A 16,628-nucleotide genomic window follows, 5' to 3' on the forward strand; every position below is an offset into this window, starting at 1 on the left:
TACGCGTAGTTGCATTTCACACTAAAATATTCCGGGTAGGTTCTCGAGAAAACAGAAGAATGATTTCTTCGTTATGTAGAAAATAACGTATAGAAAATGTTTCCACGTATGTGGACCGCAGGCATAAATCGTACATAACTGTTTTGTGTTACGCTTGGTATTTCAGTTAAAAAAAACGTGTTTTTAGCTTTGAAAAACATATATTCTACCCTCCCAAATCTTCAATAATATTGTCAGGGAACAGTTGGAAGAAGATGATGAGGGTAGCTACGGCTATGTGCCGTTTGGGCTGAACATTAGAAGAGGACGAAGGGCTTCCAGCTACCGGGTCCCTGGGCATGCGGGAATCACCTTTAATGAAACCGCAGATTTTCTGGCAAGGGTAGCACTCTCCGGGCCTGTTGTCGATGTCATTGAGACTACGCCTCTATTAGCCGCCGCAAGGTTCCGTAGATTGTTGAAACTACAAAGGCAGCACGAATCAGTCCTATTGTCGTTGCGAGATTTCTGTCATCTCAAATTCTCCTGGAAACCGAATTGGTGCCCCTCACGCGACCTGGAGTTGATAGTAACGAGCCTTCGATGTCGTGTGCCCCAGTTGAACAGATACCTCCACAGGTCTCGTCTGGCGCAGTCTGCCATGTGCAGTTACTGTAATGAAGAAGAGTCTGTGGACCACTTCCTTTTGTCCTGTCGACGATTTTCAAGCCTCAGACGTCAGCTCCTTGAGGTGCCGCTTCATCGCCTGGGGTTGGCATTATCAGTGCCGGTTCTTTTATCATTTGGGGCTTCAGAAACTGGATATGGCCGCCGGGATGTTTGCTCTGCTCTTCTGCGCTTCATAGAAAATTCCAAAAGATTCACAACCTAATTCGTATCTTATTCTGGAACTTCACCAGAGCCCTCCAAACGTTTACATTGCTGTTTTTTTTTTAATAATTATTATTCTCCTCCTCCTCCTCCTCCTCCTCCTCCTCCTCCTCCTCCTCCTCCTTCTTCTTCTTTTTCTTCTTCGTCTTCTTCTTCGTCTTTCTTTCTTTCTTTCTCTATTTATTTTGTTTCAATTTTGACTAATTTCCAATCTCGATTCCTCAAAAACAAGAAGAAAAAAGCTTCCAAAATTTTCTAACTTTCCTTGCATCATCCACCTAGGCAGCAATCTCATTCGAATTAGCAACTGATGTTTGGCCGATCCCCTGATTGGGTATGCGCCATTTTGCGAAGGAACAACAACAACAACAACAACAACTACCGGTCTCGGTACTTTCTCGCTGGCATTGCTAAGCATTGTAATTTCAATCAATACACTGTATTTGCGCACTTATGCCTCGTAACATCTTGGTGGAGGTTGCGGGTTTTTCCCATTTACCACGGAACTCCGTAGCGGTCGTCAAATGACGCCATCCAGGATGCCTAACAGCACCGACCCTCCTTCAGGCGCTGCCATTCACCCCATCATCGTGTCTCACCTTCGAGAACCTGAAACATTTAACGGCAACGATGGCAACGGCAACGACGGCAACGGCAACGACGCCAACGAAGAGACATTGACTAGCTGCGACGTCTTCAAGGAGAAGCTACAGGCAGCGTTTGGAAACGCTCCTCACCATCCGCTTGCCGCCAAGAACGACCTCACGTCTCGTGTCCAGAGTTCAACCGAATCGTACAGTGCATATATTCACGACGTACTTGGTCTGTTGGTCAAGGTTGACCGGGCAATGCCTGAGGACAAAAAGGTTGGGCATACCTTAAAAGGCATTGCGGACGACGCTTTCAATTTACTAGTTTTCAAGAAGCCCACGCGACGTCGCCCTCCCTGCCCCACTCGAGACGCTCACCAGAATAATTCGTCGAGAAATTGAGGCCATGTCGCCAGCCCCGCTCACAACACCAAGCGGTGACAGCCCATCCATTTCTGTTATTCAAGCTGTCGTCCGCCAAGAACTTGACAACTTGGGCCTTCGCCCGGTTTGTGCCATGAATCGTCAGGACGTCTACCCGGTTGTGCAAAGCGCCACACCCATCTATTATACCACGCCTCGTCGTTTCCGCAGTCCGGCTGCCTGGCGGACCCCTGACGACCGTCCGATTTGCTTTTGTTGCCATCGTATCGGACACGTCTCCCGTTATGGCCTCAATCGCCCTTACGACGCTGTCCGTACTTCGTATTAAACTTCCCGGCGACCTGAGAATGCTCCCCGACGATTTTCACCCGATCGTGATACCAACAGTGCCGACGTCCCTGCTTCGTTCATCAGACTTAGCCGTTCGTCCTCGCCTCGTCGTCGCCAGTCCCTGTCCCCCGAAGCTCGCCGTTCGAAGTCGCCGCCCCGGCCCGGCCACCTCTTCCCGGAAAACTAGATCGTGCAGCTCTCAGAGGTGATGCTGCATCGACGACTCCGACCGAAAATCCTCTGCGCGCTTTACCTGCACCTCGCAGTCTTCTTGATGTCCTTGTTGATGGAGTTCCTGTCCAAGCGCTAACTGACAAGGGCGCGAACATATCTGTGATGAGTGCGAACCTTTGCTGCCGACTCAAGAAAGTGCTCACTCCAGCCCCATCCCGTGTTCTTCGCGTTGCTGATGAAACTTGCCCTACCGTTTTTGGTATGTGTACAGCCCGCGTAACCATCGCCGATCACCCAGTCCCCGCTTTGTTTACTGTTTTAACCCACTGCCCCCATGAGCTCATTTTGGGCTTTGATTTTCTTTCTGAACATTCTGCGCTTATCGACTGTTCGGAAGGCGCCATCAGCTTTGATCTACCTTGCCCCGAAAGCGTGCCCGAGGAAGTGCAATGTCGCTTACATTCGACGGAGTTCCTTCGTCTCACCCCGCGAGCTGCTAGTAATAACCTGCTTTCTACATCGCCTCCTGTTCGCGACGGTGACTACTTCATTGCCCCACAAACTGACGCTCTACTCAGCCGAGACGTGGCCCTTCCGCACACCATGGTGCGTGTTTGCAACCACCGCACTACTCTACCTTTGCTTAATTTTGGCGTTTGTCCGCCAATTATTCCTGCTGGCATGACAATCGCGATGGCTCACCCATTGGACCAGTGCGCCCTCTTGACCCTACCTTCTGCCTCACCCGCATCCCCTGCCGGTTCCTGCACATCCCCTTCACCGAAAAATGCATTCAGAACAATGATGGCACCCGATCTCTCGCACGAGAATCCTGCAGCCCTTTATCGCCTCCCGCTCTCTTACAGCGACATTTTTTACTTTGGCACTCGCCCTCTCGGCCAGACAAGTGTGTTCACCCACCGTGTTCACACGGGTGACGCCCGCCCGATCCACCGCAGGCCATACCGCGTATCCGCCACTGAACATCGAATTATACAAGGCGAAGTCGCAAAATGCTCGCTAAGCACATCATCGAGCCCTCTTTCAGCCCTTGGGTGTCACCGGTGGTACTGGTTAAAAAGAAGGGCAACGCGTGGAGATTTTGCGTCGATTACCGTCACCTGAACCACGTAACGAAAAAGGACGTGTACGCACTTTCCCGAATTGACGACACCCTTGATTGCCTCCATGGAGCAAAATATTTGTCTTCCATCGACCTACGTTCCGGTTATTGGCGAATCGCCAATAATGGACCGAGAAAAAACCGCCGTTATTACAGCGGATGGGCTCTACCAATTTAAGGTAATGCCTTTCGGCCTATGTAACGCGCCTGCCACGTTCGAAAGAATGATGGACGCATCCTTCACGGCCTTAAATGGACCACCTGCTTGTGCTACCTCGATGACGTCATTGTTTTCTCTCCGACCTTTGAAACGCATTTAGAACGTTTATCCACGGTCCTGTCTGTTTTCCGTCACGAAGGTCTTCAATTGAATTCATCCAAATGCCGATTCGCCCAACGTCCACTTCAAATTTTTGGTCACGTCGTGCATGCCCGTGGCGTGCAGCCCGATCCAGCCAAAATACACGCAGTCAAACGCTTTCCCCAACCCCACACCGCAAAAGAAGTCAAAAGCTTTCTTGGGCTATGCTCCTACTTCCGCCGCTTCATACAAAATTTCGCCCATATTGCCAGGCCTTTAACCGACCTCCTCAAGAAAGACGTCCAATTCACGTGGGAATCTGCACAAGCTGAATACCTTTTCCACTCTTATTGATAGGCTTACTACCATTCCTATTCTAACCCACTTTGACATTTCTGCTCCAACCGAACTACGCACTGACGCCAGTGGTCACGGCATACGAGCGGTCTTAGTGCAGCACCAGTCTGGCGAAATCCGCGTGATCGCGTACGCCAGCCGCCTCCTTTCGGTTGCCGATCGAAACTATTCTATAACCAAACGCGAGTGTCTCGCTCTCGTGTGGGCAGTGGCGAAGTTCCGCCCATATCTGTTTGCCCGTGCGTTTTCTGTGGTCACGGATCACCACGCCCTGTGCTGGCTGCAATCACTAAAAGATCCTACGGGCCGCCTTGGCCGCTGGGCTTTGCGTTTGCAAGAATGCTCGTTTTCAGTCGTGTACAAATCGGGACGGTTGCACCGTGATGCAGACGGTTTATCGCGTCACCTCTTGGATCCTCCAGACGTAGCCTGGAATGACACATAGGCCTGAATTTTTTCTATCTCCGCACTGCTGCGAATCGGTGCGGAAAATTACCGGGACCCCTTCCTCCGATCAATAACCGATCGCCTCCGTACAAATTGCCCTGATCGAACCTCCTGGAATTACGTACTGCAGGACGGCGTCTTATACCATCAGAACTTTCAAAACGATGGCCCAGAACTGTTGCCTGTCATACCCCCTCACTTGCGCTCCACCGTCCTTGAACAACTTCATGACTATCCACTTTCTGGTTACCTTGGCATTAACGCTCGCGCACGCCGCCGTTTCTTTTGGCCTGGCTTGTACCGTTCAGTCAAGAAGTATGTTCAAGCTTGTGACCAGTGCCAACGGCGAAAGGTTCTCTGCAAATTGGCTGCTGGACTCCTTCAGTCCCTTCCTATCCCTCACGAACCCTTCGCCCCCGTCGGTCTCGACCTCCGGAGGCCTTTTCCTGCATCCACTTCTGGCAATAAGTGCGTTGCCGTTGCAACAGATTATGCAACACGCTACGCCATAACACGGGCCCTACCCACTAGCTGCGAAACTGACGTCACTGACTTCTTCCTTTACGACGTCATCCTGCATCATGGAGCACTTCGACAGCTCTTGACCGATCGAGGTCGCAATTTCCTCTCTAAAGTGATTGCCGACATTCTTCATTCCTGTTCCACAAAGCATAAATTGACTACCGCTTACCACCCTCAAACGAACGGCCTCACGGAGGGACTAAACCGCACGCTGCTCAACATGCTTTCTATGTACGTTTCTTCCGACCACCGGGATTGGGATGCCGCCTTGCCATTTGTAACCTTCTCCTCCAATTCCTCCCGCCATGAAACAGCTGGTTACTCCCCTTTCTACATGCTCTTCGGCAGGGAACCCACTTTAGCCTTGGATACCCATGTCTCGCCTGCCTTAACTACTCCTAGTCAGTACGTCAGCGACGCCATCGCACAGGCTGATCTCGCTCGTCGGATCGCTCGCACACGCCTCACTTCGTCACAAGCATTCCAGAAGTCCCTCTATGAACGCCACCACGTCGATGTCCAGTTCCATCCAGGTTCATTGGTGCTACTGTGGTCACCCCAGCGTCATGTATAGGACTTTCGACCAAACTACTTTCTCCTCACACCGGCCCTTATAGCGTGTTGCGCCGCGTCACCGACGTCACGTACGAAATCACGCCATACCCGTCTTCCTCTGCCAAGCCTCACACGGACCTTGTTCACGTGGTCGGCTCAAGCCTTACCACCCCCACACCTAAACGGTATGTCCCCAGACGCCGTGGCGGCGTCTTCCCGCCGGGGGTTGTGTCACGGAATAGTTGGAAGAAGACGATGAGGGCAGCTACGGCTATGTGCCACTTGGGCTGAACTTTAGAAGAGGACGAAGGGCATCCAGCTACCTACCGGTCTCGGTACTTTCTCGCTGGCATTGCTAAGCATTGTACTTTCAATCAATACACTGCGTATGCGTGCTTCTGCCTCGTAACAATATTACGGGAATGATGATTATTGGCGTGCCAGTGCGTTGTCAATATGTCCAGTGGTGAAATTGGAAGACTATACGGACGTCCATAAAACCATCGACTCTATGTGTGTCGTCTGCTACGGTGCTCTCCTTAGAAGAACACAGAACCTGCCTTTCTCATGAGTGAAAGTCGTTGCGAGCATCGAAAATTAGCTAAGCAGCGTTTATCTTCATGACGTACATGCCGGGAAAGTGCCACGAGAAAACATCAAACGCGAATTAGTGATGCCCACGTGCTTTAAATTTACCCTAGTTCCTTGTAAACAAAGTCAGGAAGACAGCATAACGCTGTCAAAGAAACAGCGTACCGTACATTGTTCACAGAGCATAGGGCTTTATACGCGTGCGCTTACTGTCACCTATTTCCCATCTGAACAACGTCATAAGGCTCTGATTTTGCTGAGCGTCGTAGCTTCGTGATGTGATTAAAAAAATTAGTAGGGCCTACACGCTCATTGAGCGATAGCATTCCTACCTGGAAGATATATTTCATTTTATCGAACAAGTGTACTGGGCATAACAGAAATGCCGGACTGAAAGATATGGTCAGGAGAACTGCATTGTTTTTTTACAGATATGTTCCTTGCCTAAAACAATTGATTGATTGATTGTAGGGTTTAACGCGCCGACGCAACACAGGCGATGAGGCGCGCCGTAGTGGAGGGCTCCGGATTAATTTTGACCACCTGGGGATCTTTAACGTGCGCCGAAATCTCGTATACACGTGCATTTTTGCTTTTCGCCTCCATCAGAAAAGCGGCCTACACGGCCAGGAATCGAAACCGCGACCTCGAGCTCAGCAGCGCAATTCCTTAGCCACTAAGCCACCGCGGCGGGTCCTGCGTAAAATAACGTTAATAAATTAGTCCTTATTAGCCGCAGTACCCGTAGGCTATTTTTCATTTTTTGGCTACCTCAGTCAAGGTGAGACAGGTGTAGAGGTGCGACATTGTGTGTATTGGTGCGTATTTTGAACGACAGGATCAGCCGACAACCACGCATAAATTCTTCATGGTGAATCCAATCGCCGATAGGGAACCTTTGCCGTGGTGTTGTACAATCTTTATTTACACACACCCTATGCTTGATCAAACATCTAATTCATAGTACGTGCTCTTCGGGCATGGTAAATGTTTAAAGCCTGGTGACAACCGTACTCCGAATAAGAGCTACATTACCAATAAAATTTTCGGTATGTCTGTTCACCGAGGTTTCTTGTAAAGTCTCTAAATGTACCGGTTTCTCGCCTGCATTATTCCCCGAGAAATTTTCAAGAAGAACATCACGTTGGAAAGCATTGTTGCGGATGAACATGTTACACACATTCTGTAGGCTGCTATTGGGGTCGGCATTTATTTTCCCGTAGCCAATATGCGTCTTTCAAAACTCTAATTCCAGATATTCTGTTTCTCTGTAACTTAGGCACGTACATAAGCCGCTGGACCATGCCAGACGCTGGGACATCAGGTGGAACATCCATTGAAGGTAACAGGTGGAGCTGTGTGTTCTACATGCGGCTCTGAGTTGCTACCCGTGTTTCATTTTTCAGTAGCTTCTATATCATGCATAAAATACATTGTATTCCACAACATAGGCATAGCAGATATGATTTTACAGGTATTCACAGCAACACAATAGCTGAAAATGTTGAATTTTTGTCCTAATTTAGAAAGATCCTGAAAAAGTTCTCAAAATGTTGCCAATATTTTTTGTCCACAGCAAGCATGATTGGAGAAGTTGAAGTGTTCAGACCTTGATTACCGTATTTACCCGATTCTAACGCGCCCCCGATTCTAACGCGCACCCGATTTTCCTGGCAAAAAAACCGAAAAAACTTGCACCTCCGATTGTAACGCGCCCGGGACTTTGTGACCCAGACAAACGAATGCGAGAGAAACGGGTTTTTTATTTCCCGAAGTAATCTCACTCATCTCACTCCTCGTCGCTCTCCGCTGACCACAACTTCTCGGCCTCGGTGCCTTCAAGCGCGTTCTTGATGCCACACTTCTGAACGAACGTTCAACCATGGTCAATGGGATCGTGACCCAGGCCTCGCACGCCCATCCCGAGAGCTTCTCCAGAGGTGCACGCTTCAGCCGACCGCTCGTTTTGAACGCGTGGGAGCCGCTGCTGCATTTGCTGTTATCAAGCGTGCAAGTTAAACGATTTGCCGATTTGTGTGAACTCCGATAGCAAAGCCTAGGCGCCTAGGCTTGCTGCGTCCGAAAAATCGTTGCTAAAAGCTTTGGCGCCATCTTGAGATGGCGATGGCAATGGGTGGGACGAAATTTCTGCTGTTTCGGCAGTTTTGGTTTTGTATCCGATTCTAACGCGCATGCGATTTTTCGGCCTATTTTTTTTCGGAAAAAAAGTGCGCGTTAGAAAAGGGTAAAAACGGTACTAGCCATCTTGCTCAAACAATCGCTAACTCAAAGTTCGTACATACTATTGAAGCCGAAGTAGTCGCCATAGGGCAGTAAGCTTTAGAAGTAGTGTTTGTATGGTTTGTAGTAGTTTAATTAGGATTAGTAGTTGTTGCTGTGTAAATTGTTCTTCATGTATTTGAAAAGGGGTACCAAATCGCGTGGAAAGAAATCACAGGGAAAACAAAAAATATGGGGTAAGGAACAACCGGGATAAAAATGGGAGGAAACCCGATCTTTCGTTCCACATCTAACCAATGTTTCATATAGAGGTACCAGCGCACCATATTTACAAAGAAAGAATTGGATACTATTTGGCAGGCCGTCGTTCAAGTATTAAATCAAATTTATTAGGACGGCCCGAGCATAAGTAGGCCTAAAATATTGTGCTTCAAATTCTCATTTGTCAGCCTTTGTGGAAGGGGCATTATGACTTAATTCATTCTACATCATTGTAAGAATTGACAATAACAGGGTTATAAAAAATTACGACAGCGTTTTCTCGTTATGACGCCGAAAGGGCGGGACAGAAAAGGGGATCTTCAAAGTAAGATAGTAAAATGTGTTTGCCTAACAAAGTGTTCACCCGTTGGGACTAAGTTAGGCGTGTTGACCCGCACTACTATCAATTCTCTAACTATTTTGCGATGTTTTCTTATACGTACATCTCTCAAAATAAATTGCAAAAACGTGGATGAGTATGTCGAGAAATCCCAACTTTGCTCAGTTGTTGCCCGGTAACATTCGTATTCATTGTGACAGCCACTCGTTCACTGTACTTAGAACCACTTGGTTGTTTCGGTAATATTCAGCCTTGGTATAATACAGAAACCCGTCTCCTCCTTGCCACTGATTATATTATAGTATGGTTGGCAAAGCCCATTCGGAAAAATCATCCTACGCAACGTAGAATTTTAAATGTAAATCGTTCTGGTAATTGGGAATTTGAGTAATGAAAACGAATAGATAAAATGTTCGTTCTTCATTATTGTGAGACTGTGTTGCTTCGCAAACATTGTTACCTATTTTAAAACGGTAACACATAAAATATACAAGAAAATAAATAAGGAAATACAGGGGCGCAAATCTTGGTTTCTATTAATTGCAATGTCATATTGAAGTGATCGTTGTCGAAACGAATGTGCGCTTCTGGCTACAGATAGCAGAGAAAATCCCCAGTAATCAGGAGTAGGTGTATCGTAAAGGGACGGAAGATTCTGGAATCAAAGCGAATTGGTAACTGGTGAAACGACCCTGAGTGTATGATGGCAGCTCTTACGGTGATTGAGCAACAGCGCCTAACTTGGCCTAGGTGACAGCTAATACCGTATCTAACGCTGTAATGATAAAATGGAAATACGTGACGTGTTTCTTATTACTGGCAAGACAGACGCGCTATACGGAATTATAATATAACCAAGGAAGCGTTAGACTTTCTCAAGCAAAACACGTTAGTAGACGTTGACCTGATTTTAGGCCATGCTGCTGGGCCGGTCGGTGGAGAGCAGCAGTTTGGGCAGTTGTTTTTCACACCTCAATCCGGGTTTAATAGCGTCGATTGCTAAGATGGAAAAATCTTCATAATGTGCGAAACACTTGAGTGTGAAACGCCTGAGCCAGAAGGTGATTCGATGCTTTGTACTAAGGTGCCACAAAGGAAAATCTCTTCGCTCTGCAGAACAATCATTGCGCTCATGCGCTGACGATAACACAGTAAAGTATCGCCATCGCATGGCGCAGGCTTTAGAATTTTAACCACAGGAGGAAACTTACATGACCTCGAAATACGTGGTTCGTGGGCAGTAAAGCTCAACCTAACAAACGTGCCTTCCACCACGCCATCCTGGAATACCATCTCGCTCCTGTAACAAGTATGTTTCTTTCACTGAAGAAACGAACCATTTTTGCGCCATCCGCTACTGAAAATGCCTATTTGTTTTTCTCATGCTGAACATGCTTCAGCAATAATCAGGACTAATGACTACTGAAAAAAATTGATTTATTTTGATTTAACGCCACTCTGAACTTTAATTTTTTTTCGCGAACCAGAACGCCACTTTCATAGAGCACAATTCCTGCCCTTAAAAGTTTCTTCACTCTTAATTATCTTCTTCACAGTTATATTTTCCGCGTTAATATTAGTTTAAAAGTACATCAAATAGAGACGTTTGCTGATTGCAAAGGCGACGAAAGCGGGCGTGTCGATGGCTTCTTCTAAAGCATTGAATTGACGCCCTTCGCAGAGGGTGCTGGGTGCTTGCCATGGCATGAAAATAAATTTCACTTGAAAAATAGAGGCACACCGACGGTAGGCTTCACATGGTTGTAGGCTTAAGCAGTGCTCAGTGGTTTATGTAGTTAAACATTAGATGTCGACGTAAACTTCTGCTCATTCCTTACTGGAATTCGGAAGACTGTATGGTTTACATACTTACTGCCTTTCATTAAGTCGTCTTCGTATGATCCTGGTGCCTGAAAACAATATTGCACGGGTGAGATGTGTTTTTGTCACGAAAGCTTAGCGCTAACAAGTAACACAAATACCCGAGTTGAGTTTCTCGAATGCAAGTGAAGGAGAAAGCTTAAACGTTCTCACATACAAGATGGTCATCCCGCAGCGCTGGATTTGGTGACTGGTTGTTTGTCCAGGCTAAGTGAGCGCAACGACCTCCATTTTCAAGGTGGACTTGCTTAAAGTAGCAAACCCACCAACAAGAACTGGGTGGCTTGTGCCCCCATAGTGCAGGCCTTGGCTGTGACCACGAACCACTGCATGAAGTAGAACCACGCCCCAGGAAACTGCTGGCCCACCACATCATGGGGATCCCCGACACGCATTTTTAGGACCATTGGCCGATGGTAGTTAGCAACTGCGGGTCAGCCACTAGTCCTCGTTAACATAGCCCGTTAGCTCCAGGGAGCGCTCGGTTGCGCGATCACAAGCCACCCGATCCGATTTCCGGTCCGGCGATGATGCACCTCAAGCACCTCTTCATTGTTTTTCCCATTGTGGGACTGCACGTGGTCAACTGTTATAAACCCTCGAGCGGTAAAATCTGACAATTGCATCCACCGGAATAGGCTTTTCCGCTCAAACAAGGTGAACCTCCTATGGGACGGCCAGTAAGTCATGATGCTGAGCATTGAGCGTTTTTCACAACACACAGACACAACGGAGAGCGGGATGTTTGCAGCAACGGGATAAATACAGTATTTGATGTAATCAAAATACAAAGATGAGCTTCACGGAACTTTGAGAGCATCAGTCTGAAAAAAAAACAATAAAAATTGGCTCTAACTGTGAACCAAATACCAGGAAAATTGGACCACCTAGCGTGTGGACAAAATACTCATGTTATGTGCTCCAATGGGCTCACTACCCTTAATATATACTACCATGACGTCACCTTCATTGCTTACATTGCGCACCGCAATGCACGAGTGTTGATGAGGTTGGCGAAGTTCATATAACTAAGTGTATCGTAATACCCGTGCAGCGCTGGCGTAGAGGTAGAGCATCCGCCTCGCGTGCAGAAGGACCGTGGTTGGAATCCCGGTGCCCCACCATTCCCAGCGGATTGAGAAAAAAGAAATCCCCGCATTGATGGAATTGCAGAGTGGGGCTTGGGGTGCGGCCTGACCCCTGCGACCATTGCCGGTAACGCACTCCCTCACTAGAGCAGGATTGGCGACACTGGTGTAGTAACGGCCACAAACACCCATGAATATGCCAATTAACCCACGGCCCTCAGTCTCCAGTGGTTGCGAAGCAACTGATCACGGCGGCGGTCACACCTGTGACGCAGCAGAAGGTGCTAAGAATCACTGGACCCAGAAAGGCCGCCATTGGAATGTGAACCTGGCAACGTTTAACACGAGAACCTTATCTAGTGAAGCGAGTCTAGAGGTGTTGTTCGAGAAACTAAAGGGCAATAAAATGGATATCATAGGGGTTCTTGAGGTAAGGAGGACAGATGAGGCCTTTACGGTGGTAAAAATGGACACGTCTTAAGTTACCGTGGTCTAGTCGACCGAAGAGAACTGGGAGTGGGATTTCTAGTCAATAAAAGCATAGCTGGCAACGTAGAAGAATAGTATAGAATTAACGAAACGGCAGCACGTTTTGTAATTAGGCTCAACAAGAGGTTCAGGCTCAATGTGGTAGAGTGCTATGCGCCCACATTCAGCCACGACGACCAGGTAGTGGAACGCTTCTATGAAGATGTGGAATCGGCAATGGCTAAAGTAAAAACACAGTATACCGCAGTTATGGGGGACCTCAATGCTACAGTAGGCAAGAATCAGGCTGGAGAAATGGCAGTTGGGAGCTATGGTCTGGTATGTAGAATTTGCAGGGGGACCTACTAGTTCAGTTTGCAGAACGTAATAACCTACGCACAATGAATACCTTCTTCTGTAAACGGGAGAGCTGGAAGTAGACGTGGAGGAGCCAAAATGGGGAACATAAAAATGAAATAGACTTGAAATTATTCGACAACCGTGGCGTCATGAAGAATGTGGAAGTGCTTGGAAGGGTAAGGTGTAGAGACCACCGTATGGTAAGATCTCGAATAGGGCTAGATTTGAGGAGGGACCGTAACAAGCTAGTACAAAAGAAGCCGAATAATGAGATAAGAGTGAGACGTAAAGAAGAAGAATTCAGGATCGCGTTTCACAACCGATACTCAGCTCTTACTGAGGAAGCGGAGCTTACCACACAGGGAGGCACCGACAATCTTACACGCATTACCACGGAGTGTGCAGTCGAAGTCGGAGGCACGATGGCTAGACAGGATCCTGGTAAATTTTCCCAGGAGAAGAAAGATCTAATTAGGAGACGGCAAACCATGACAATCTCCACCCCAGCTGACAGAATAGAACTAGCGGAGCTTTCGAAGTTAATCAATACGCGTAATACAGCTGACATACGAAAATATAATATGGAGACGCTCGAATGCGCTGTAAAGAATGGAGGTAGCCTGAAAGCAGTGAAGAGGCTTCTTGGCGTGGGGAAAATCAGATGTATGCACCTAAAGAGAAGCAAGGCAATGCCATCACAAAAAAGAATAAAATAGTCACATTGGCCGAGGAGCAGTGTAGGGATCTCTGCAGTAGCCGGGACATCCAGGATAATGCCAAACGAGAAGGTAGTGTAGAGGAGATAGACATCCAACCAGTAATGACAGAAGAAGTAAGGAAGGCTTTGAGAGAAATGAAAGGAGGCAAACCACCTGATGAGGATCAGATAACAGCCGACGTCTTGAATGATGGTGGAGAAATTGTACTTGAAAAACTGGCAAACCTGTATACGCAATGATTAATACCCTCTAGTGTACCGGAATCTTGGAAGAACGCCAACATTGTCCTTATCGATAAGAAAGGTGTCGTAAAGGACTTGAAAAATTACAGGCCGATCAGCTTACTGTCTTCTACAAGGTACTTGCCAAGGTAATCGCTAAAAGCATTTCTGCAACGTTAGATATCAGTCAACCTTAACAACACGCAGGGTTCCGTAAAGGTTATTCAACAATGGACCATATTCACACGATCAACCAGGTCATAGAGAAGTGCGCTGAGCATGCTGAACCCCTATATATAGCATTCATAGATTATGAGAAAGCATTTGCCTCGGTCAATACCCTGGCAGTCATTCAGCATTACGGAACCAGGGGTAGATGAGCATAATGTAAGAATACTAGAGGATATCAACAATGGGTCCACAGCTACCATCGTCCTCCATAGGGAGAGAAGTAAAATACCTATAAGGAAGGGCGTCAGAGAAGGAGGCACAATCTCTGCATTGTTATTCACAGCATGCAAACAAGAAGTATTCAGAACGTTGGATTGGGAGCAGGTGGGAGTAAGGGTTTATGGAGAATTCCTCAGTAACCTCAGATTTCCGGATGACGTTGTCTTGCTAAGCAACTCGGGTGACGAACTGCAAAGCCTGCTTTCCCTACTGGACAAACAGAGTAGAACGGTGGGCCTGACAATAATATGCAGGAACCCAAAGTAATAATCAATCCCCTCTGGACAGCACAGCGGTTTGAGATAGGTGGCGAGGCAGTGGAAGTGGTAAGCGAATATATCTACTTAGGCGAAGTTGTTAACCCGGATCCCAACCTTGGGGCAGAGATAATTAGAAGGATCAGAATAGGGTGCAGTGCATACGGCAGTCATTCTCAGAGAATAAATAGCAGGCTACCATTGTCCCTGAAGAAGAAAGTTTATGACAGCTGCATCATACCGGTACTCACCTACGGGAGAGAAACTTCGATGCTCACTAAGAGGGTTTTACTGTAATTGAGAACCCGTCAGCGGGCAATAGAACGGAAAATGATAGGTGTAACATTACGGGAGAAGAAGTGAGCGGAGTGGGTCAGGGAACAAACGCGTTTTGAGGATATAATAATTGAAATTAGGAAGAAGAAATAGACGTGGGCAGGGCACGTAATGCGAAGGCAAGATAACCGTTCGTCATTAAGGGTAATAGAGTGGATCCCTGGAGAAAGCAAGCGTTTCAGGGGGCGGGTGAAAGTTAGATGGGCAGATGAGATCAAGAAGTTTGCGGGGATAAATTGGTCGCAGTTGGCACAGGACCGGGGAATTTGAAGAATAATGGGAGAGGTCTTTGCCCTGCGGCGGGGTTAGATAGGCTGGTGATGATGATGAGGATGATGATGATGCTAATGATTGTAATAGTGGTGGGTGGCCATACAAATATGTAGAAGTAAAACACTATCGGCACACATATGAGAGCATGTCCTTCCCTCTATATTGTTTAGTACCCAGCACCATGAGGTGAGAGACATCGCTCGCATAGGACAGTTGGGGGATTTCTTGGTGTCTCGACATAAGTACGACGCCTGTGCCTGTCGAGGTGGCAACGGTCCGAAGAAAAGTGGTGCAAGAATTTCGGAGCTTGAAAATAGGCTCCTTTAAAATGGCTTGCTTTGGAGTATGGACCCCGCTTCCTCGACGTCACGACAGGTGACGCGATTGGAGGCTCTGTTCCTCGTATGCTCTGTCGACTGATGAAAAACTTTGGAGTAGCGAGGAAGAAAATCTTTGTACTACCCCATTATGCCGCAGAAAAAGCGAGTGTTTCTTCTTCGGGGATAATTCCGCACCCAGGATGACCGTAAGCATCTCTACGTGGGGAGAAAGGAGCCAATGACCAACACCGTCACCCTAAAATTTGAACTAGGAGTACGCTATCTAAGATTTTTTTACGTTCAAACCGTCATTCGGCTTTTCCAACCAGCTGATAAAAACTGTACAATGTATAGATTTGCAGGCAATTGTTCCAATACAAAGAGGACACCATTAAAATACCTCTAGATATTAGGAGTACATCGATTAGTTTTCTCGTTATCCACGTGAATATTGCGGGAGCCATTTTTATGCGGATGAGTTGGAACCAGAATGAGAAGATGTTCAAAGACCTAAGTTACGGTGTCATTCACCTTCACTCGTCATGCATCGGTTAAGCCTTTCTAAAATTTTTCGTGGTCGTCCAGAGAGTGCGCAAGTCGCAAAAAATTCAATTATCAAGTCTTACATGCGGAGCGAAAATGAACCGTTTAATCCCGGAAACGTAGAAAAAATACGTTTATTTTTCCTACCATTAAAGGTAAAGCTTATTCATTGAATTCTTGGCTGGGTAGGGCAATGAGTGGCCTAATAAATTTTTCCGGAAGCTGTACGTCCCAACATTTCTTCAGGAATTTCGAAACAACATTGGCCGCTGTCTATTTTTGGAAAGAAAATGTCCGATATGAGGATGGGCGCTCTTTTGGAAGACGAAGCTAGTGTGCAGTGGTGGGAATTTCATGTAGAGCGTTATCGTGCTGTCTTTTTAACAGCTTTAGACATTCGTTCCTATATTCGGCGTTGCCCAATTAAAGCCAATTTTCAACATGATTTCCTAACATCCGAGTTGTGAAAGCCGTAAGTTTTCCGCTGCATGGAAAAATACCAAGAAAATGCGGTGTGCTCTTGAGAGCCTGCCTCGCGAAGCCCGCCGACCGCCTAATACCGGGCTCGCGCAGTAGATTTAGCAAAAAAAAAAAAAAAAACCTCATGCGCTGTCGTCAAGCGCTGC

At 47.2% G+C, this 16,628-nt stretch overlaps 1 protein-coding gene across 1 annotated transcript in view; it reads left to right on the forward strand.

Moving 5' to 3' along the window:
• Nucleotides 1-16,628, forward strand: part of LOC144164402 (carboxypeptidase inhibitor SmCI-like) — an 88,079-nt gene that overhangs the window by 57,705 nt on the left and 13,746 nt on the right. The window contains exon 6 of the mRNA XM_077694921.1: nt 7,524-7,586. Within this exon, the coding sequence (XP_077551047.1) occupies nt 7,524-7,586 (63 nt within the window). The remainder of the gene's footprint in view (nt 1-7,523; nt 7,587-16,628) is intronic.

The sequence above is a fragment of the Haemaphysalis longicornis genome, unplaced genomic scaffold (assembly GCF_048455015.1).
Source record: "Haemaphysalis longicornis isolate Haplotype H1 unplaced genomic scaffold, Haemaphysalis longicornis Haplotype H1 scaffold_13, whole genome shotgun sequence".
Lineage (NCBI taxonomy): Eukaryota > Metazoa > Arthropoda > Arachnida > Ixodida > Ixodidae > Haemaphysalis > Haemaphysalis longicornis.